Source organism: Sturnus vulgaris, chromosome 8, assembly GCF_052056855.1.
Source record: "Sturnus vulgaris isolate bStuVul1 chromosome 8, bStuVul1.hap1, whole genome shotgun sequence".
Classification (NCBI taxonomy): domain Eukaryota; kingdom Metazoa; phylum Chordata; class Aves; order Passeriformes; family Sturnidae; genus Sturnus; species Sturnus vulgaris.
The window spans coordinates 22,141,291-22,165,148 of record NC_142250.1 but is presented as its reverse complement, the minus strand read 5'-3'; the positions used below and the strand labels follow the sequence as shown (position 1 = coordinate 22,165,148).

Genomic DNA, 23,858 nt, shown 5'->3' with positions numbered 1-23,858 from the left:
AGCTCTTGCTAGGAATAGTTCATTTGTGTTTGAAGTTTTTGCTAATCCCATATGTACAGCAGAATAATCTAATGCACGTTCATGCTTGAAAAACTCACAGTGGATTGCAGTGCTTTCAAATAAGTAGGCAATACATATAATAAATTACAGCTACAGCTTAACTAAATTTTAGTGTATATTAATTTTATAAAACTTCATAATATTATGATTAACACCACGTGCCCTGTGTAACAAACATAAATGAATCTTTTTCTCTGAGGCGATAACATTTACTATTAATGTTTATTGAGAAGTAGCGATACACACTGAGTATGTGTTTATTTACACTATGTAGTAATTTTTGGTAGAGTTCTGCTTTGTTTCTTTTTTCAAATTCAAGCCAGGCAAACACTCGATTTTTTAATTGAGTTTTTGTGGGGGATTCTGCTACTCAAATAGTGTTTATTCCCATGTGAGAATTTTCGTATTTCTAAAAATTAGGGTTGCATCTCAAGTAGCCTCAATCTAATAATGTCTCTAGTTAGTCAGCTCTTTGATTGAATCCTTGAAAACTAATTGCCATTACCCAAAATGTAAACACAATTGCATTAGACACAAATTCTTGTTATCAGATGAGTAAATCACACTGATTGTACCAGTATATGGATATTGTCCATCTTTTGAAAAAGAATTTAACTGTTTCTGAAACAGCATATCTCACACTGGAAGTAGGCAGTCTTGAATGATGTGCAACTTGGGCATTTTCCCATAATTAATTGGATTTCATATCTTATTAATGTTTTTCTTGCAATACAAGTTCTCTTTATATTCAAACCCCTAAAGTGGCATTTTAGCTTGATCTTAACTATCTTACTTATTTCTCACTTAATATATTCAATGCCTTCATATAAACAGAACAAGGTGCAAACAGTGATGAAAACGCTTTTTAACAGTACTTAGCAGTAATGTAGTACGTGTTTCTGTTGCAGGCTCACCAGCTGGCACATTTGCAAGCGCAGGCTAGCAATGGTGCTAGCAACCCCACACCTACCAATGAAGAGGAAGAAGATGAAGAGGATGAATATGATTATGACTATGAATCTCTCTCTGATGGTAACTATGTTTCTTTGTTTGTTTGTGACAGTACTTTTGTTAGAACTGTAGTAATGAGACATGAATATTCTAGTTCAGGAATGAGCTGGGTAAGCAGTGTCCTTGCTTGAGTCTGAAAAGACTAAAATTCTTCAGCTGGTAGAGAAGAGGACTGACGGGTGAATTGGATGCACGTTTGCTAAGTCGTGAAGTGATGGATTAAGGGAAGCACAGAATGTTACTCATTCGATCTAGCCAGGTGCTCAGTAAAACCAATGGTAAAATACTTGTTTGTGCAACTGGTAGTAAACTTCTGGAATGTGCTGTCATGGGAAATTGCAGAGACAAACGGCATCAGCGTATTAAAAAATAAGTATTGGACAAATTCATGGACAGATTTACAAGCAGATGTTATAGGTGTCAGTATTTGGTCCAACATCCCTATTGTTCAGCGAATGTGGTTGTTGGGGTGGTGATTAGTGGCTGATTGCTTTGTTGTCACTGTTAGAAAGAGAATACTGGGCTAGATGAACAGCTGGTCTGACACAGCTGGGGATGTTCTCCTGAATGGACAGTGAAATGCTTCACTCACTGCACCTTTATTCTTGGTGGGGACCCGTTTAAGTTCTGGATGCCATGTTCAGAGAAGGTGCAAGGCTCGAGCATGTCCTGCAGCACAGGACTTCTTTCCAGGTGGTCTCTTGTTTACATTCCTTGCTTCTGTGTTGAGTGATTTAAAAAATAGTCACAAAATTAACAAATGCAGTTCAAGACTTGACACTGCTTGTGGAATAGCAATGTTATTTATGAGTTTGATGTCAATGCTGCCTTCAGTTGCATTTTGCCTGAAAGTTGGCCTAGCTGGCTACTTGAGGATTTTCTTTGTGAGGAACGGAGTGGAGATGGTTTAGATGTAAATTGCTGTGAAAACTCAAATCTTTGCTAACAGACTTGCCAAGAAAATTTTGCAAACTGATTGCAGTAATTGACTTTTGAGCACTGTTCTAGTTAAGAGAAGGTTTGAAAAATCTGAAGCTAGCAAGAAACATACACACCTTTTAGTATATGAAGGAATCTTCAGCATGGCTTACTACTTTATTACAATTATTACTTTTTTAAGTCTTCAATTATGTTAATATTTTGTTAAATCTAATCTGAATTATGGTCTGTAAACTTTCTAAAAGATATTAAGTTTTATTTTTCTTACTGATACATTTTTTTGTGTAAGGCTAATAGTTTTACAATTGACACTTTTCATTTCTCTGGCTCTAAATCTTAATTCCCTTTACTCTTATTCCCTCTCTGACTCATTTCCCTGTAGCTGATGTCCTTAATGCTTCTCCTGCTCCTAACAGCCAGGAAGGTAAAAGCCACTTGGTTGAGCATTTTAACTGCATGAAATCAGCACTGCATCTTCAGCCTTTTCAATGTGACAGTGTGAATATATAGTTTCTACTTCATACTATAAATGCAAGCAGATATTCTTATATGGCATTGTTAACTGGCCAGGAACTGTTAGAAGCCTGCATGTGTGACACTTGTTATGCATAAAAAGAATATGGTCAAAGCATCAGGAATAAATTGAAACCATTCCTTTTGTGACAACTGCAGTATTTTGGTCCAGAAAGACCACATCGTTATTAGGTATATTATTCTCTGAAAAATATGAAACTTTGAAGAGGTATTTCTATAGATGTAAAAAATACCCGTTCGTGGGAAAGTAAGGAAAGGAAAGCCAAAACTTGCTGTACAAAATGTGTATATATTTGATGGGGTTAATTTTGCTTGGACTTTGGCATTTTTTTTTAGTCAGGATTATCTGTTGTTTTCATGTGGCAAACTTAATTCATTAGATGGTTTGGTTTTAAAGATCTTCTGAACACAAAAGGATGTGCTTTAAAGGAAGGGCAATGTCTTAACCAAACCCAAGCATTAAATTTTTTAATAGAAGGTTACTACTAGAGGATGATGCTTTGACCAGTAAATGCATTATTTTAGCATCTGATTATTCATATAAGATTCACAGCACTGTCCACAAATATTGTTAATTCAAATTAAATTTCCATTTGAAATTGTTTAGTTTTATGTTTATTAAAATCCCCTTAATTTTTAGATAATATTCTTGAAGATCGACCTGAGAATAAATTATCAAGTGATAAACTGCAGTTCGAATATAATGAGGAGACTGCTAAACGACTAAAGAAGGCTGATTGTGCTACTTACAATAATAAAGGAAAGGTAGTTCTGCTTTTTCCTCCTTTCTTCTCAGCTGCACTTTGATGTGTTACCAGGTTCAAAAGGATTTGGACAATTTAGGTAACTGAGACATGAGATAGCAAGTGGACTTTAATGAAGAGAAATAATAGAAAGCCTGGAAAAGCACCAGAGAAAACAGCCTAAGCAGAACAAATGCTCGAGGTGCTGTTCAAGAAGAGTCCTCAGAGGTTATAGTGTATATATAGGCTGCTTGGCTGAAAATGAATATTGATGGAACTGAAAAATTCATCTGAATCTTCAGCATCTTCATGTTTCAAAACAAGTTTAAAATACTGCACTATGATATCAGATAATCACAGCACCTCTTACTAAATCATCTGGAAAAGGAACCAGTGTATTGCTGTTTAGTGTATTGTAGATTCTTCTCAACATGCTTGTGTTTTGTCTAAATGTTTATAGAACTGACTCTGAATAAGGCCTTTACACACTACTGCAGAATCAGTAACAGGTATTGATCAGGAATGTGTACATAGGAGGGAGATTTGTTACAGATGAGAACAGAAATCATATTGGCAGAAAGAGATAAAATATATGAAAGACATAAGATATGCAAGAGTTCTTCCACATTCAGTAATACTATTATGAAATGTTCTTGGTGTTGTCACTCAGGTTTATGACATGGAGCTGGGTGAAGAATTCTATCTTCCACAAAATAAGAAGGAAAGCAGACAAATAGCCCCAGAGCTATCAGATCTTGTCATTTATTGTCAAGCTGTAAAGTTCCCGGGTAAGTACAGTGCCCTGTTTTATTGCTTCCAGCTTTCTAATTCCTGCAGACATTATGTTTTGAATTAGTTTGAAGTAGTCGAGGAGATTCATTATTCATGATTTGGTAGTCTTCATAATAGCAGCTCCTGGCTGAGAAGTAGTGTTCATAAATTATGTGAATACATACTGTTTGTCATGTTAAAATGTTTACAAAAGTGAAATTTGCCAGTCTTCACAACTTAGACAACTGCTTCACTGCCAAATGCCAGATGACAGAAAGCTTTATCTTGAGAGCTCTGAGTTTCCATGTAAGGACCTACTGAATTAAGAAGGAAAATATTCTTAAGACCTTGAAGGTAGAATGTGTCACATTTCTTCAAGGGACCCCTGTTTAGCTATTTCACCTTTGCCTGCAGCTGCATTTTCTGCTCTTTCCCCGGTGGATAGGAAAGGAACCATTTGCAGGGGTAAAGCACCTCTTTCATGGGGTGGGTGAGAGCAGCTGCTTGCACACTCTCACTCAGTCTTCATGGAAGCAGTTATGGAAATCAGAGAATCTTCTTCGGTACAGTAGGAAGAATAACTTTTGCAGAGAAAATGAGAGGGAGTAAGTAAAGAGATCACTGATAGGTACTTGTTCAGTACTGAAATATAAGGTTGTGTATATTTTGGCTCATACTATGTACATAAATACTTGTAAATTGAGAATTTATTGTTTATTGATATGTTTAATGTTTTGAATGAAAAATCTGCTCTTTAGTGCAATGGTTCACCGTGGAAAAGTTGGTAATTCTGCCAAATCATGATCTTATACAAACAGAACTATAATCAGATTAGAGAAGCTAACCAAACATAAAATAGTGTCAAATAGGCAAGATAAACATGCTGGAAAGTGGACAGACATTCTTTAATAATCTTTTATAACTTCAAAAATTGTAGGTGTCACTTGTAAAAATAATGACTTCTAAAAATTCAAATCTGATACTCTTTTAATGAAATCTGCAATGAGATATCTTTCAAGTAAAATATTTTCTTTCTAAGAAAGATATTCAAGATTAAATGGGGGTAGTTTGGGTTGTTCCAAGCATTTTGACACTTAAAAAAAATCTGATGTTCTGGGAAAACTTTGAAATATTTAATTTTTAGTGTAATACTGGTTATTAAAGAAATACCTCCTTTCCTTCTCAGCTTTCTTCCTCTTGCTTTAAAAGGATCATGAATAGAACATTAAGAAAATTATCTCCTTTCATAGATGAACACATAAAGCTGTAGGAATTACTTTTCCAACAGACTTTGTCTCCTTTAAGAAATACTGCCTCCTCTGAGGTAATGTAGGCTTCCATGGCCACCATGCCACTGACTGGACTCCTCTGCTCAGCCAGAAGGCACAGCCGTGGTGCAGTGCCCCACACCAGTGTTCTCCATAAATGATGGGAACAAGGCTGGTAGAGCCATGCCTGTGTAGCTCTAGTGCTTGTGCTCCTAAGCAACTCAGAAAATGCAAGACTTTTGGAAATAGGGAGGGCAGAATTCATGTCAGTGTCTGATCAATGGTGTAAATACTTCATTTCTCCTGTCTTCATATATTTTTGTTCTGTGTTTATACTTGCCTATGTCCCTGAATGCTAATCGCTGATTTGTGACTATAAAAAAGGACAAGGACTATAATGTTCACTTACCCTACCCTACTGGGTAACACAGACTTCCCTAAGTGTTCCCTGGTCAAAACAGAATTTATCATGTGGAGAAAATAACATTTCTTGTTTATAAAACCTCTGGTAATAAGGAGCCCACTTTGGCTCTTGTTTCTGAGCTCTTTGACCTTGCAGTCCTTGCTTAACTTGAATTTCAGTGTGTTGGATATCATGACACTGTTACGTGAGAGGCTGAAGGTCTGTTCTCTGGGGTCACCCGAGAGGCCAGTGGAGCATCCCTGAGCACTGCTACTGGCACATGGCTCGTCACCTTGGTGCTGACATCCTTACACAATGAGTAGAGAAACTGAGTACATAAAAGCAGGATTTGCACAATCAAGTGGAGGGAGCAGGGAGTCACCTGAGCTCACCAGCATGAAATTCAGTCACTGTCTCCATCATAGCAGATTATTTGCCTCTATGGTATCACTTTTCAAGAAATTAAAGTGAACATAAAAAGGGGCATCCTTTTTACAGATAAAAATGCTGTAAATTCCCTTTAAGGTCTGCAAGCCTCCAGGCTTTCTGGTCTGAAACACATGGTGAGATGGTGGCAATTACAGTTTTACCTGCTATGTTAGTATAGTGAGAAGGAGAAGGACAGGGAAGCTTGCAATCCTCTGGATTAAGTCTAGAAGCAGTAAAGCAGTGTGCTTATATCTAACACATGAGATGGGCACTAAATTCTGTTACTCAGAGAACATGGCACAGGGGTTATAGGGAAACACAAAGCACTTCCTCTGACACTGCTTGTACAGTAGGATTTCTGTACAGTATGGTGGGATCTAAGCTGGTCCTACTTTCACAAGAGAGCTAGACCGGATGAATTCCATATCCTTATCATCCTCTGTTATTTTGTGAATTGATGATTTTGTGAATTGGTAAAGCTATATTTTGAAGTCAAGTTGAAACTGGAGTGAAAAATGGAGCTTGTCTGAGGGAAGAGATGTGTAACATGCAAAGCATGGGAAAGACTGAAAGGGAACTCCCAGCTGCAGTGTCCCTACCCTGTGGCCATCACACTGTGGGTTCAGTCAGCCCTAGAGCTCTGCACTGCACTCTGGTGATTTATGAGGTCAGTTTGTTTCCTCAGTGACTGTCTCCACAACAGGATTTTGAAACCTGGATCTTACTTGCCAAATACATTTGATCCATTGAAAACCGGGTTTAAATAGTGCTGGAATCACACAGTGCATAACTCCTCATTCTTCTAGTCAATTCATATTCCTTGATCCCAGTTTCTACCATCTTCTGTGATTTATGTGTATGCTTTGGCCCAAAGAGACAATATATCTCCAACATGGAAAACACTTATGTGTATTCTAAATTTTACTAACCCATGCAGTTCCATTGAAACTGTATGCATAGTTTTAGTAAGTACATGTACACATGCCATAAAGATTGAGAGCTGAAAATTTGCAGCTGTGGGTAGACTTCAGTCAGAAAGAGGCCAATGTGATTTACATTTGTATTTGAAATATTAGTATTAAATCCAGACCTGCCTTTAGGCAGGTGTGAATTGATGTGAATTAATGTGGAATGTTTTAGGAATCACAGTTAGGCATATAAGAGTGTATTTGCTTTGTTGCATTCTATATCACAAATACATCTTGGGTCTCTGAGAGAATCCCACATCTCACTGCTGTGGGTGTCAGAATAATTATTGTGCACTTTCATTTTGATCTGCTGTGTGCTCTCTCCAAGCCAACAGACAGAAATTGACCTTAAGTGGGATTAAGTCTGTTTACTTCACCAGAATTCACGTCATTTTAATTATTATGTTCCTAGAATGAACAAGTTTGAATAATAGCTATACTAGAGCTTTCCAGCTCCACTCCTAGTACATATTGGCCATTAAATACGTAATGGATTTTGCACACCTAACTGTATTTCCCAACACTGATATACAAATAAACAGAAGATGACTCTGAAAAACATTTTGAAGTTAAACTGTTTAACCGAAAGCATTTGGGTATATTATATTATATTATATTATATTATATTATATTATATTATATTATATTATATTATATTATATTATATTATATTATATTATATTATATTATATTATATTATATTATATTATATTATATTATATTATATTATATTATATTATATTATATTATATTTCTTTAAATCATTATCTTGCATTTATTTAATTATCTAGGTATCATAAACTAGATCAATTCCATGATATTCACTACTGTACAGATTTATTACTTCTGTAGAAAAGATTTTTATTTTTTAAAATTATTTCTAGGATGAATACATTGGGACTGTTACTGCAGAATTTTTTAGTAGTAATTTGGACCATTTAGTCATTTGAGAGAAAGCCTTTACTTTCCTTAAGCCAAAAAGTAAAATGGAAAAAAGTTATATCACAGAGAGAGAATTGTATATTGTATTGTTTCATGTGAGTATCTGTATACATTATATAAATGCATACATATATGCATAATATATAAAGCCATACATAATATATACATATATAAAAGTGTGTATATATGTAAAGATGCTAAAATTAAATTGTGGAGAAAAATACACTACTTGTCCTGTGTGCTCTGTAACAGGAATATTCATGCCTTCAAAAATAACGTAAAATATGGTGGAAAATGACATGCCCTCTTGGTCATGTGTTTTGGCTCATTTATTTTACATTTATGGGAACAGGCTTGTCAACTCTAAACCCATCTGGCTCTAGCAGAGGAAAAGAAAGAAAAAGCAGGAAGTCCATTTTTGGCAACAATCCTGGCAGGCTGAGCCCTGGGGAGTCAGCTGCTCTTGCCAAAGCATCTGGAAAAGGTAAAGTTAGCATCTTCTTTCACCAGTCACGTGGAATGACACTGTAATCCAACATATGTACCAGACCAAGTTGTTAAAGATCAAATACTATGCAATGTGTAAAACATTAAACTTTGGAATGGTTTTTCATTAGCACAGCAGCTATTACAGCTGTACAGCTATTACTGTTACAACTGAAGTGGTGAGTATGGAATATTAGGATTACTTTATCAGAAGTATGATGACCTTAATTCATAAACAGTTCAAAACCAATGTACATTTTAAATATCTTAAAGTTTATATTTTTAAAGATATAAGTGAATATTTTCAAAGTTCAAATGAAATCCAGAACTGTTTGGCTGGTCCAGAAGGGAATTTTTATTGTCTGAAATAGAACTTAGCAGCCTAAAATTCAGCCAAGTCCAAACGTGTGATTGTGCAAATTAGACTCTGCAGGTGATTCAGTTTGTGAACCTGGAAATTGTGAGTCTGCCTATGAACAGATGTAAAGAAATACAAAGAAAGTACAGGAAAGGTTCTGGAACAGGAATAAGACCCAGCTCCCCTGCCTTTCAAGTGATTGCCATAAACAGATATTTTGGACTCATTTTCTGGCTCAGGGAGGGTTGTATTTCTTACAGCCCCTAAGGCATGACTGCAGCAGACAGGAGAGATTTCCTTCTAGAGGCCAGAGACTAAAAGTGAAGAAGTGTGGTGCCTAATTCTAAAGCATAAAAGTATTTTGCTGCTTTTTCCCCCTAATTTTTGCAGTCTTTGTAGACTGTCTGTTTGGAAAATTAGCAGATGGCTTTCCTTCTTGACTCTCTTCCTCATGTAAAATGTATAAATGAGAAGAAGGGAATTTTATTCCTTTATTTTATTGAGGCAAATGCCAATTAGGTATTTATTTAAGGTGATCCAAATTAGGTATTTGTTTTCGATTTTATTTAATAAATAAATAATTTTATTAATTATTATTTTTTAATGCCAATTAAGTATTTATTTTAAAGTGGTTGTTAACACATCTAATCGTGGTATTATTTCAATACTTGGACGTTGTGTTTCCTCTCATGGATTGTTCTTACTGTGTGAGAAGGACACTTGCCCTGAGTAGTGTCATTTTCCAGGGTCACCTTTTTCTGCCATAACCAAAGCACACACACATACTGCAGTAGCAGGCACGGAAGTTTTGGAGTCTGTGGCCCCGCAGCTGTACCTTGAGGGCCCTGTTTGTTTTCCAGGTCCTTTTGATGCCATGCGGCAGACCTGGGAAGATCCTTGCTGTCCTTACAACTCTCCAGCTTCGCTCAGTGCCATCATAAGGACGCCCAAGTGCTACCACATCTCGTCTCTGAACGAGAACGCTGCCAAGCGGCTCTGCAGGCGCTATTCCCAGAAGCTGATCCAGCACACCACCTGCCAGCTGCTGAGGACCTACCCCGCCGCCACGCGCATCGACTCCTCCAACCCCCACCCCCTCATCTTCTGGCTCCACGGGGTGCAGCTCGTGGCCCTGAACTACCAAACAGATGGTAAGGCTCCACAAACCCGGCTTTAATACGTTTGAAATGTGATAGGAGGTCTTAAGTCGTGAATTTGTATTTTCCCTGTTTGCTTTTCCCTGCTTCCCGAGGGACCTTCCTTGTCTGCACCCCAGCACAAGCAGGTTCATACCACAACAGTCTGGTCCTTGAGAGCAGCGACCTCAGAGCCCAGGAGCTTTATGCCACTGCACCAGGTCCCCTGATAACCCAGAAGTGCCTGGACAGCAATTCTTCCATTTTTATATTTATTTTATTGCTGAAGGTTGTTTTTTTCTCCCAGGTTCAAGTAACTGTTACCCTTTTCTGATAATTTCAAGCATGAAAAGGTACTGAACTGTATTTCACTTGGAAGTGCTGTCTTGGATGCTGATTTAATGTTCATCAAAACATTTTTGGAATATTTGCTGTCCTGTCTTGTGTTCCTTCATATTTTCGATGGGAGATCCATACAATACTCTTTCATTCTGCAGTTCAGGGCACATTCCTGAAACTAGAAACTTCTCAGAGAACTGATGTAGGCAAGCCCTACAGTTCAATAAAGATAATGGAAAGGAAAAGAATGAACTGTTTGTAGAGTTTTGTGTAATTACTGGATAGATTGGATACATAAATCACAGCTAGTTCTGAAAACCAGGAATAGTACACAACTAAAATAATTTTTAAAAAGATACTTCAAACATGACTTTGTCTTCACTGTTAGAGTTTTTCCATTGTACCATTGCTCTCTGTCAGTTTTGGCTGCCTTAATTTCACAGATCTTCCTCTGCAACTCAATGCAGCAATGTTTGAGGCTAACGGTGGCTGTGGATATGTTTTGAAACCTCCGGTTCTGTGGGATAAAAACTGTTCAATGTACCAGCAGTTTTGTCCATTGGAAAGAGACCTCGATAATAAGGAGCCAGCTATATATTCTTTAACAGTAAGTACCTGAAAAATGAATTGCATACAGGCAAACAGATAGATGTAGACAATGTGCAGCTACAATCCTTAACTAGCATTACAGTCATGCTTCTAAATTAAAAAATTGAATCTTCAAATGTTGTTTCCAAAGGTCAGCCTAACTAACAGAAATTGGAGAGGAAAGGAACAAAGATTTGTCTTTATTTTATTGTATTGGTTGATTTGTATCCATAGTTACTTCCCCTATTTCCTTCACAGTATTTGTTGAAACTCAGTCCTGAAAGCATTTTCCCTGGGACTACACAACTGTGTAAAATTACACATGTGCCTTGATGTTTTACACATTTGTGAACACTTGAAAAGCTGCACCAAAAGCCATTATGAAAAGCTGTACTGAATCTTGAAAAAATATTTTTTGTAAGTTATATAACAAGATACATAATTCATGGATTTGTGGCCAAAATTGTGCTCTCAGAAGCTAGTCCTTTCCAGGAAATGTGTCAGAAAAGTGAAATTTATAAGAATCAGAATTCTCCCAGCTGTGGTAATTGCACCTTTAATTCTTGTGTTGTGTATGCCAAAGCAAGCCAGAGCTCAGTGCCATCACCCCGGAGTAATGGAGAAGAAAATGTGATCCTTTTTTATTACATTACTGGTCCATTCTTTCTGGATTAATGTTCAGATGCTTTGAACAGTTGTATAGTGTGGTTTTTCAGAGGAAAGATACCATAGCAATGGTGTTGGGGGTGGAAGGGTTGAGGGAGCTCTGCTTTTGAACTTACTGCCCTGGCAATCACAAAAGTGAGTGTTGTAATTAATTCAGCGTGTTAACAAGCTGTTCTTAGAGGGGTGCTGAGCAGTAGCTGGGGACCGTGGCAGCGCAGGGATCACTCCTCTGATTGTTCTCTGTGCTCCTCGGCTGCAGATCGTGTCTGGCCAGAACGTTTGTCCCAGCAATAGCACGGGCAGCCCCTGCATCGAGATCGACGTGCTGGGGATGCCCCTGGACAGCTGCCACTTCCGCACCAAGCCCATCCACCGCAACACTCTCAACCCCATGTGGAACGAGCAGTTCCTTTTCCGCGTGCACTTCGAGGATTTGGTCTTCCTCCGGTTCGCGGTTGTTGAAAATAACAGCTCGGCTGTCACAGCTCAGAGAATCATTCCCCTAAAAGCACTCAAGAGAGGTATGGTGTAGTTCCTAAACCAGAATGGTCCAGCCAGTTCCTGGGCTGAATCCTTCCAGAGGGAAGTTTTTAATCAGCTGCATTTTTCTAGAGGAGACAGGGAGCAAATACCAGACAGCACGCCACGGCCTGGCAGTACAGTGCTGATCTAAGACTCCTTGGGAGCTGGCAGCTGCCCCCGTGACTTGTAAAAAGTCCCATCCTGTGCTGCTCTGGGGGCAGGGGCACGTGCAGCACACCTGCCCTGACCCTCAGGGTGCTCCTGAGGCTTTGTTCACCTGGACTGGCTGCTGCCTTAGGAAGCTTGGAGTGGTTTCACTCCTGTCCTTTGCCCAAGAAACTGCTGACCACTGTGCAGAGGGGAATTGCACTTCTCACAGCTATGGCTGGAGGGGAGTTGAAAAAAGGGTGAAAAAAAGTGGATGAAGAAAGGGGGGAAAAAAGGGTAAATGAGAGATGAGGAAAGATCACAAACTGTATGACACCTGGGGGAAGGAGTTTCCATGTTGCCAGTCGCTCTTTTACATTTGCTTTGTACCACTGTAACATCACACAACTCTCTGGGTTGGCATATGAGGAGATTTGGCCATACACATGCATTTTCCAATCAGAATTTGACCTTGCTTCATTCATGTTCTGGTATTTAGATATTTGATGTATGACTATATTGAATATTATGGTAAAACCAAGGCAGATTGCTCTGTGAGCCACTCAGCAGTGGGATTTGTGTTACACTGTTGTACAGAGTGTTAAGGCAGTATTATTACAGGGCTTCAAATCCTCCCTGTGTGGCAAAGTGTAGCTATAAATACAGCAAATTTGAGTTTTCCATTTATGAGACTTGTGTCCTAGGATGTGGCAAAGTATTTACAGAAGGATTTTTCCTCTTTAGGCTACAGACATGTCCAGCTCCATAACCTACACAATGAAACATTAGAAATTTCCAGTTTGTTCATAAACAGTCGGAGAATGGAAGAAAGTCCCTCTGGAAACACTCTGCCTGCATCTGTGGTAATTTAATTTTTGTTTGTGTGCCTGAATTACCTGTATTCTTGATTTAATAACTACTATGATGTGAAGACTTATAGGGTCAGAATGTTCAAGGATGTTGGCCTTCAAACCTGAACATTCTGCAGACTTTTTTTGATGCCTACTTTTTTTTTTTTTTTTTCCTTTGGTGGAAGTAAGGTTATCCCACCTAGATAAAACTATGGGAAGGTAAATCTTGTCAAAGTCTTGCTCCTCTGCTGTATTTAGGTAAAGAACAAGAAATGTGCTCCTCGACTGGGAGTCAGGTTCAGTGCAGCCTCATGCATTCCTTTGTCCATAAATTGTAAGCAAAGCACTTGAAACCAAAAAAAAAAAAAAAGAAGATGCAAATTACAACAACTTTCAAATAATGAGAATAAAATTGATTTATTTTACAAGCAAATATTAACTCTGTAGTTCCATAAATACATACAGATTTATATATGAGCATGCACATCCATATGTTTATATGTGCAAATATGTATACATAGATACAGATATTTGTATATCCAAAACTATATATGCATAGATGCAATTTTTGTTTGAAAGCCCTTACTATTAGGTAACCTGGGTTACTTGTGTTTTGGCAACTTTAAACATGTATTTTATCATTTTGCTGACTCCTAAAATGTTAGATAAAACCTTCCGAGCTCCCGTGTGTAGAGCAGATGTGTTGCAGATATTACCTCCTGTGAATACATGCCAAACTTGTAACTTGGTGAACTACTAGGGTAGAAAGGAAGAAAAAATAGTTTGGAGTTTAGAACAGAGCTATAGCTTTTAATTCAGTAATCTGTATGCTGAATCCAGATATCTGAGCTCAGCTAGAATGGGGAATGAGTGATGGAGATTGGCCCTTTGTCCAGTGGTAGTTTATGTATTCCCTCTGGAAAACTTCCTTTTTCTTCTTTCTCTTCAGCTTCAAGATATGATGCAGGCTTTTGGAGGGTTTGTTGGGGGTTTTTAGATGCCTTGATCATCCATAGTGTAAGAAAGAGCCGTGTATGAACTGAACAGCTTTGCTTTGTCAAGGCCCTTACGACTTGTGTGTACAGTTTCTTTTAAGCAACCTAGAAATAATATGCCTGTGTAAAAACATCCAGTAACCTGTTGAATGTTGTCTGAACAGTTGTTTAGCCTGGGAGAAAAGAAAGCTGCTGTGACTTACAAAGTGACAATTCATGGAATTCCAGGCCCGGAGCCTTTCACTGTTTTCAGTGTAAGTGCAGGGACCACGGCTGCACAGCTGCTCCATCAGGTGAGCTTCCTGCTGAATTGCAGACTCTTCATTGCCAGAATCCACACGAACATCCTTCGGGAACTCTGTCTCCCTGTGCTTCTCACACACAGGGTCCTTGTAGTTCATTCATCACAGCAAGGGCTGCTGTTAGAAATGCACTGCTGTGGAATTAATTACACAGCAAACACAGAACATAATCAATTTTATTGGGAATAAATAATTGGGAATTTTCCCAATCTTGGCTTCAGAGAATGGGTTTATAATCTTAGAACATATTCCTTATTAGATGAGAAAAACAATCTCCAGTTGACGGGGGTAGTGGGTTCTCTTTGCAACAAAGGCAAACATTGCTGCACAATTCTTTGAACTGAAGCACCGTAGGAACAGAGAGTAAAAGTTAGAGGGCTAAGTTCATGAGTAGAAAAACCAGTTAACTCAGCAGGGATTGTTATTCTAGCAGTGGGAAAAGACTGTACTGTCCTGGGATTATGAATAAATTTTCTGGCCAGCCAAAAAGGACCGAAATAATCTTAAATAGTACTGCCTTGTCTGGAATAGTTGAACTGCTTGGCTGGGCTAAAGAGAACAGGACATTACCCTGGAGTAAAATATCTGAATAATAAATAGCACATCAGAAATCCTGCCTGCACTGTCAGAATAGTTACTGATTCTTAAAGCTTCCTTATTCATTCTCATTTATAACTACTAATTATGCTGTGTTTATATTTAGCATTCTTATTGTTGTGTGTTGTCTGTCTTAGCTCTTGGCTACCATAAAAGGCACCGAGTCATGTGCTGCAGACTATTTTCTGATGGAAGAAAAAAGTTTTATATCTAAAGAGAAGAGTGAATGCAGAAAACCACCATTCCAGAGAGTGATTGGTCCTGAAGAAGGGCTAGTGCAGCTTTTAAACAGTTGGTTCCCAGAAGAAGGATATGTTGGAAGAATTATCTTTAAAACTCGAGAGGAAGTAAGTCTGTTTTAGATAAATCATTATTTACAAAAGTAGCGAAAAATAGCTCTTAGTTCCATGAAACAAAAGGGTGCAGTATTTGTTTCACTACTTGGTGAGTAATGTCAATGCTGTGTGCATTATTTAAAAACAAACTTAACTCTTGAGTGAGAAGCACAGCTGGACTTTATACACCTGTGTGACACCAGCTGGACCTCCCTCAGCTCCAGTATCAGCTGTGTGGTGTTTATTCATTATGACTCAGTCAAACAGTGACTCTGTTTGGAGTGATAGTTGTAATTTAATGGAAATCTAGATTATGCCATGATAGGAAATTAATATAGAGATACTAGTTAATACCAAAGGGTCACAGATAACAGAACTCCAGAAAACCACCATCAATTTAGATGGCAGCAGCTTCTTAATCTGCCTAGAAAAATTAGAAATAATTTTAATATTAAAGAGTAATCTCAAAAGCCTCAAAGGATGATTAAATTATCAATTATAGGCTAAAATAATGAAATAGGTGATTTCTTTTAATTTAAAGGAGGAAGATGACTTTGTTTTACACTATGAGCAAAGCATCTACAGCTTAAAATATGCTAGTGCCCAGGCTTGTGAGACAGAGACAAAAAAAGCAGGAAAAAGACAGTTAATGATCCCATTTGCAGAGGCACTTTCTTTGGTCAGTTCAGCAAATAAAAACACTTTCTTAGTACACAGATTTTACATATATATATACATATATATATATATTTATATGACAGAGGTCCTCTGGTATACTTTGAATTGAAAAAATGTATTTCTGCTTATTTTGACAGAACTTTTTATAAAGCTTCAATTTGACAAATTACTGTTATATTACACAAGTCCATATTTTGGTTTCCTTTATATCTATTTGGAACAAAAATTACAAGGTAGAAATCTGTTTGTGGAAATAGTGGCCTACTGAATTTCACTGACTGCAGCACTGCCTCTGTCAGTGTATGCTGCCACACGTGTCCTGCCGAGCCCCATTCCTTCAGAAAATGGGTTAAAATCTGCCTTAGCACATGTGAAAATTATGCTGTTGTTCTGTCCTGTGTGAGTACCTCAAAGCATTTTCCATAATTTTGAGCCTTTCTGCAGACAGCAGCACCTCAGAGCTTGGAGCTAGAAATGAAGCTGCAAATCTGACTGGAAAAACAAGGGGCAGGTCCAGTGACAGGGTGCAATACACAACCCATATTTACAGCTTATGAATCCAGGCTGTGTTCCAAGAGTTCCAAGGCGTTGGACAGAAATTCATTCTCTGAGAGAAGGTTCAGAGAGGAATTCTGCCTAAAATCTGCAGTAGTCATTGAAAAGGCAGAGAGAAACATGCAGCCTTCCTCTTGCTCCACACCACAGGAAAATGTTTGCTCAGATTCTGGCTCTCTAAATTCTTTTGGCTTTAGTGCAGGGACAGGAAAGAAAATAACCCTTTCCACCATCTCCCGTTGTACTGGCACCACTACGTGATAAAACATCATTTTGTATTCATAAGGGAAGGATTTAAGAGACCATTTTTGCAAACATCTCCATTCCTCACCTACTATGAAAGGTATTTCAGATACTGATTTTAGAAAACAGGGGTATTTACCAGCATTATTATTATTTATTATAAGCAATAGTGGCTTGTCAAAACTCTCTTACAATGCATTTAACAAAATGGAGCTGAGGCAACCACAGAGTCTCCAATTCCCATGTAATAAAACCCTTGTGTGACCACCGGCTGTTAGTCACTCCTCTGAAGTAAATGGATTTGTCATTTTCTCTGTAGAATTTAAATGAGAGAAATGTCTTTCAAGAAGCAAAGGAAGAAGCAGCCATCAGCTCTGAGGATGACAGCTTCTTTGTTCAGGTACATGATGTCTCCCCAGAGCAACCACGCACCGTGATCAAAGCTCCACGCCTCAGCACGGCTCAGGATGTCATACAGCAGGTAAGGGCACGTGCCCACCTCAACATGTGGGCTGGAAATTGGTTTCAAACAAGCTGAGCTGGGATTTGTTCTCAGCACTAGCTGAAGAATCGGTTTAGTAGCCTTAGTTTTTGTTTTGTTTTTCTGCTTTTAAACAGACTCTCTGCAAAGCCAAATACTCCTACAGCATTTTGAGCAATCCAAACCCAAGTGATTATGTGCTTTTGGAAGAGGTGACAAAAGAGCCAGCAAACAAAAAGTCTTCAACATCTAAACCATCTCAGAGGATTCTCTCTGATCAAGAGTGTGTGTTTCAGGCCCAAAGCAAGTGGAAGGGAGCAGGAAAATTTATCCTGAAGCTCAAAGAACAGGTTCAGGTAAAAGATGCAGTACTTTGCAGCAGGTGTTATAGATGGTGTATGATCAGGTGTGTGTGAAACTGCTTTCCATGCAAGGGAGACATGGCTGGCATGAGGGCAGATGGAAAGGACAGACTACAGCAAAAAGCAGATTTCTTCTTTTCTTTGAACCTCCCTTACCTTTTCCTTTGCAAAACTGCATGTTACATCCAGCAACACGATTCCCTCACAGCCTGCAAATCCAGAACAACCTTTATCTGCTACCAGCTTTCTGTTTCTCAAAACCTTCTGCCTGTGCATGCCGTGTTCCCCATCATAATAAAGGACCACTCAAATGGGCAGGACTTAAAAGCTGTGGGAATAAAGTCCCCTTTATTCCTGCTTAGTGAAAAAGTTGTTCTGTTGCTTTATCTCAGGCTTTAAAAAATGGCAGCAATGAAGTACATGCCTGCTGGGAGAAGGAGCTGTGTTCTCCTTTCCAGCAAACACCACCAATCCACAGCTGCTGTTGCTTTAAAGTAACTGTATTAAAAGCACAGATTACCAAACTTGCTAAACATATCTTTAACAACGCATAATTTTTAATTTTATTCAGAACAATCAGAAGGAAGTGCCTGGATGAAAGCACAGCCATACTGAATTCCTAAAGGGAGGCCTGTTTAGCAATATGTTAGGTGTTTTCATATTCATTCCTTATTTCCCAGCAAACAAGCAGCTGTTAAACCACCTCTATGATGTCTTTTAATTTTTACAGGCAGCACGAGATGACAAGAGAAAAGGCATCTCCTTCACCAGTGAACTGAAGAAGTTGACCAAGTCGAGTAAGCAGTACCGGGGCTTCGTGTCACCCCCGCTGCAGGACAGTCCCCAGGGCAGGGACGAGAGAGCCGCGTGTGCCTTGGCCTTCAGTGACATCATGGAATAGTCCCGCAGTCCCCTGCTGCCACGGCCAGGCTGCTCAGGTATGACACTCCGAGCACTGACAGGCACTCAGGCAGTGCTCACAGGGCATTCCTGCTCCCAAGCTGTAGCTGAGCAAACCGAGTGAGGTACAAGGACTGACAGAATGGTCCCTAAAAGCCTCACACACTGGTGTGCACAGGCACGATGACATCAGGAAGGTCTCCAAGTGAATCAGAATGGTGGAGTTTCACCCACTTTCTGTCCATTTAATCCAAAATGTTGCATCCTGGTTGATTTTGCAGTACTCATTTTTATCAACAATTGTGCTTAGTGATATTCTGTTACTCTTTTTCTCTGGGCCATGGCAAATTGAAGTGAGCAGTAGAGCTTTTTTGTTTTTTGTTACGTCCAGATAATAAAATCATCAGGATTGGTTATCTCTTTTTTTAGCTAGAACAAGTTTATAGTGTTAATTTCTGTCTGTGGAAATTCTGCCAGAAATGTTTAAACATTTACGCTATCCTTTCTGTATCTCTTCAATTTCTTCCATCTTGCTTGACTTCAAACAACTGAAGAAGTCTGTCTCGTTTATATGGAGATAGTAAGTGCCACACTTGCCCAGCACTGTACACTAACCAGACACTTGCACAGGGCTACTACAGCACTGTGACAGCAGCTGGGAAGTTGCAGCTCATTGCAAGTGCAGAAGAAATCTTTTTCAGCATTGATAATCCCACCCCACAGATGGCCAATTTTTTTTCTGTATACATTTAATTATTAAAGCATTATTTGACATGCACTGTGAGGCTGCTGCTAAGTTGCTAAATTAACAGAATTCAAGCACTGTTTTCATTTGCAAGGTATTTCAAATAAGAAGGGATCAATTTGATAGTTTATTTCTAGGCTGCTATAGACCCCCTAATGCATTAAACAATCTGAATTCAAGGAAAGCAAAGTAAATTATGGGAAAATCAGATTTTCCCTCTTCTGCATGTGGCTGGGGTTTTGTTTTGCTGGGATTTTGTTTCATTGGGTTTTCTTGTTGTTTCTTTTTTTTTTTTCTGAAACCCAAACCTGGAATTTACATGACTGAATCTTTCTGCAGTGCCTTTGAAGGATCCTGCTGCAGACTGAACTGGTCAGCAACTGTGTGCCCTGTGCTACAGATGCTTAATCCAGGCAATGCTGCTGGATTCGCATCCAGGATCTGGGATGGGATGCTGTAGATGGGAAAGATGCCTGTCAGCTCTCGGAAGATTCCTCTCTTCCTGTATCTTCACATCTGCACATTCTCCATAGGCGGATGGAGAAGTTTTCTTGGACTGAGTGTTGTAAACAAACACGTGTCATCACCCTCCCCTTTTTAAACAAAAAGATAATTTTAGCTTGTTGCCTCTAAGGAATCTGAAGGCAGAGAACCAGAGTGTTCTTTTATGTGTATTATACTAAAATAACGCACTTTGACCTGACGATTACTGTTAAACACTGTGTTAAGTGATTGTAAAGAGATTTAAATATGCTGTAACTTCCTCTGCATATCTGTTTAACTTTGGTGAATATACACAAAACACTCAAAATTATTTATGGTTTATCTACATTAACAAAATGTACAATAGTTGAATACACCTTACTGGTAGTGAGACCTTGGCAAGGAACAACATTTTCTTCTTATAAATTTTAGTTTTCCAGGCTTATGTTTAAAGAAAGAATATTTATTATCATGTTTCAAAGTACATGCCATTGTATAGTATATTTATCATATACTACTTTTTAGAAAATGCAGACTTTTTAAATCTTTCTCTGGATGTAGAGGAAACAATATTAGAATTTTCTGGTTGTTTCTTTTCAGCACAAGGTGTTTAATACCCAGTACTGACCAAATTCAAATTGTAATAAACATTTCAAAAATTTGAATTCAAACTACATTTTTCCATGTAGTCAGGAACTGTCTTTTTACTTGTCTGTTAAACTCAGAGAGTAGAAAGAACTTTACACTATAACTCTTGACAATTCTGTTTACATAGAAACACTGTTGTGAAGTTTTAAGTGTGCTGAATTCATCTTAAGTTAGTTGTGGTAGTCTCCTTTTTTTTTCTCTCCATGGGAGTTACTGATGTGTTTAGTTATTTAAAAGAATCCATTACAGGGGCACAAATTAAACAACTGCTGCAAACCAGCCATCCCTTTGATCTCCCACAAGAAATGTGTCTGTGGGGAACAAACTGCTCTGCACATGTTTTTGTTTCACTAGAGCAAACCCTAAACACAGGAAAGAAGTTACAGGCAGTAGTCTCATGACAGCTAATGCTCCCACTATGAGTAAGAAAGTGAAACAAAAGGAAACAAAGTCAGTAACTGGCATATAAACAAGCAGACAGAACCTGCATTCTGTCACCAGAAACTATGAAGTCTTTCACTACACACTACAGAAAAGAGAGTATATAAAGTAGCCATTTACCAAAGCAAAAAAGTGCCCTCTTGAGGTCACTTCCAGCTTTCAGGAAAAATAACCACAGACATACAAGAAAGTCAAATTTCTCAGTGGCAGATGCACCCAGAGGCCATGCACTTCCCACTGCTCATCTTCCACAAAAGTTTTGGACTTATGTACCAAAACAGCATTTTGCAAATCAGCAACATGACCCAGCTCCAGCCACCGGCCAGCTCACCCGTTGCCAATTCCAGCAGGAGTAGCCCCTGTGAGGGACATGTGCTCCCTCCCCCACCCTGCCAAGGAAAAGACTGATCCCAAGCAAAATGTTAAGAAATGACAATTTACGCATAGTTTTATATGCATACTTTGTTTTGGAATATTTTGGAATTACAGGAAATACATCAACCTGCTGCACAATTCAACAAATGCAACCATTTTTAAAAATATTTGCTTCATTCTCTCTGTTATTTTAACATGGTTGCAGTTTGACACCAAGAATTGTTTCCTTTCAGTGTTTTTATGGCATTTTAAAGAGAACACTTAATGTCCTGTATTTTGCCCTTACCTGTTTAGCTTTTTCTTTTTTGTTGGTTCGGGTTTTGGGTGTTTTTTTATCTTTAGCAGCTCAGAAAATTCTTAACATCACCTTAAGTATCACAGTAGGCTGGCAGACACCCTTGCTAATTAATTGGATTCAACAACAAAGTTCTTACACCCATGCTGTCATCCACTAGTGCTTTTCTGCCACATAGATATAAAAACAACAAAAACAAAAAACAATCATGGGGAAGCAAAGGGGACATGAGTAGTCATATCATATTGTGCACCACAGGCCTAGCACTAGCCTGAAGTCTTGTGGCCATTTAAAATCAGTTTTGTACTATTTCTGCTAACACAATTTCTCTAGCTGTGGGAATGGCTTATTAATAAAAGTATCTTCATCATCACTCATAGTCAAAACTTCGTTTTGCTGCTGTTTATCACAATGAAAGGGAACAGCAAAATATTTGGCTTTTTATTTAAAACCCCTAACTCTACAGACATCTGGAGCTATGTAAGGCTCATGAACCTGTTCCAGTATTTTTATTAATGTACATGCATCACTGAATTTAAAGTTTAGGTATTGGTAAATATCCAGGTAATCTTTTCTTGGTGAAACATGATACACTTTGGGGTGAATTTAGGACAGAAATGCAGTGCCCTTTCTCTTGCTGGTTCCAAGTAGTGGAAATACAATACCACTTGAAGCATTAAACAGCAATGGGGAGTTGTTAACTTCTGTGAAAGCCCAGTTAAAGAGCTTTCATGTGCTAAGTTATTATAATATTATTATAATAGGAATGCTTATTCTGTTTAGCCACAGGTCTTATTTCTACAAGAATCTGTCCACACATTCCTATGACAAAACTGACAAAATAACTTTGTCCTTTTCCATGCTTTTGGCTGAGTATGGACATAAATTAGGAAAATACATTCATTTTTACATTACAAACTATTTACAGGAAGCAGCTTCCAGGATAAAGTTTGAAACAAAGGAATGTAAATAATCAACATCTTCCAGAAACATGCAGTCTCTGAGCAGTAGCAGGCCTTGCACTGCACACTTCACAGGTGGAAATCTCTTGCTTCTTCTGCTCTGTTGCCTATTGGCAAAACCACAAAAGGATTTTATTCTGTGCTATTTAAAAACTGCTACTTTCCTGCCAGTTTCTTACCCTTTTCCTTGCAGTGTGTGACTGTAAGGGCCAAAAGCTGGGCAGTCCCAGCTCCTGTGTGTGTGCTCTGTTTGTAGCAACTGGGGCTCTCCAGGTGCTGCTTCCTCTGCTGCCCAAGGGGCTTCCTGCTTCTGCCTTACTGACCAAGTAAGAGCACTCAGAACACTGAAAAAGACGATCTCAGTTTTCAGTTTTTTAAGCCTAGTGAGACTTTTTTCTTGCTTACAAATATTACTAGGTGAGGTGTCTGAATAGCCACTTTTAGAAAGGAGTCTGCTTCTAGAACTCACAGGTTTTCAAGAATTAAACAACACAGAAATACCCAATTATTTCAAGAACACTTTCTCTTACATTCATAGTTTATTTTCAAAAAGAGAAGACCTTGCTGGTAGCTTTACAGGCTAAGTCTGCAGCTTCTGAAACTCAACTGTCTGTTCTGCTCTTCAAATGCTTCAATTAACATCTGGTTTTTAATTACTCTCTGTTACTATTCCACTATAAAACTCAGTTTACTTTTAGGGTAGCCCACTAAATGTACCAATGGTGGCAATTTTTTCCTGTCTGTGATAAATATTCTGTAACTTAAATAGTGATAGACATTTGGCAGAGTTAGCAAATTAAACACAAAAATAAATAGCAGTAAATAGATTTTGCTCCAATAGATGTATAAGCTCTTTCAGAACTGACTTGTACAGTTGTCTTCCTCTGCCTCTTCAAGCATGTCAAAATATTCTGACAATGCAACATCACTATGTGCCAGTCTTTTTATGTTTGGAAACTATGTAAAATGAACAATTTTAAAAGTGACTTTTCCACCTGGACTGTTTTCTCTCTGCTGACTTGAATAAACTGTATTTGTATATGTTGTAAAAAAATAAATGGTTTAAGATGCTGACTCTTTGTTTTAGCCTTCCTGAACTGACAAAGGTATTGACAAGTGACACCCCTTGGAATTTTGCAGAATTTAAATCACATCTGTATTTGAAAACACTCAACAACTAAACTAAAAATAACTACTCAAAATCTATGGGAATGACAGCCTAAGCAGAAAGAAACACATGTATAACCACCAGTATTATGTATGCAGGTTTGCAGTCTACATAATAAATATACTATAATAC

General features: G+C 38.3%; 1 protein-coding gene across 2 annotated transcripts in view; it reads left to right on the top strand.

The window, feature by feature from the left end:
- PLCE1 (phospholipase C epsilon 1) overlaps positions 1-23,632 on the top strand; it is a 139,965-nt gene extending 116,333 nt beyond the window's left edge. For both annotated transcript variants that reach the window (XM_014875357.2, XM_088169126.1), the window contains exons 20-33: positions 969-1,092; positions 3,185-3,309; positions 3,958-4,075; positions 8,421-8,552; positions 9,773-10,063; positions 10,831-10,994; positions 11,901-12,162; positions 13,055-13,173; positions 14,321-14,449; positions 15,193-15,402; positions 17,186-17,347; positions 17,485-17,703; positions 18,440-18,647; positions 19,694-23,632. In XM_014875357.2, coding sequence (XP_014730843.1) covers positions 969-1,092; positions 3,185-3,309; positions 3,958-4,075; positions 8,421-8,552; positions 9,773-10,063; positions 10,831-10,994; positions 11,901-12,162; positions 13,055-13,173; positions 14,321-14,449; positions 15,193-15,402; positions 17,186-17,347; positions 17,485-17,703; positions 18,440-18,610 — 2,226 coding nt within the window. In that variant the 3' untranslated portion in view covers positions 18,611-18,647; positions 19,694-23,632. The remainder of the gene's footprint in view (positions 1-968; positions 1,093-3,184; positions 3,310-3,957; positions 4,076-8,420; positions 8,553-9,772; positions 10,064-10,830; positions 10,995-11,900; positions 12,163-13,054; positions 13,174-14,320; positions 14,450-15,192; positions 15,403-17,185; positions 17,348-17,484; positions 17,704-18,439; positions 18,648-19,693) is intronic.
- Positions 23,633-23,858: the final 226 nt, after the last annotated feature.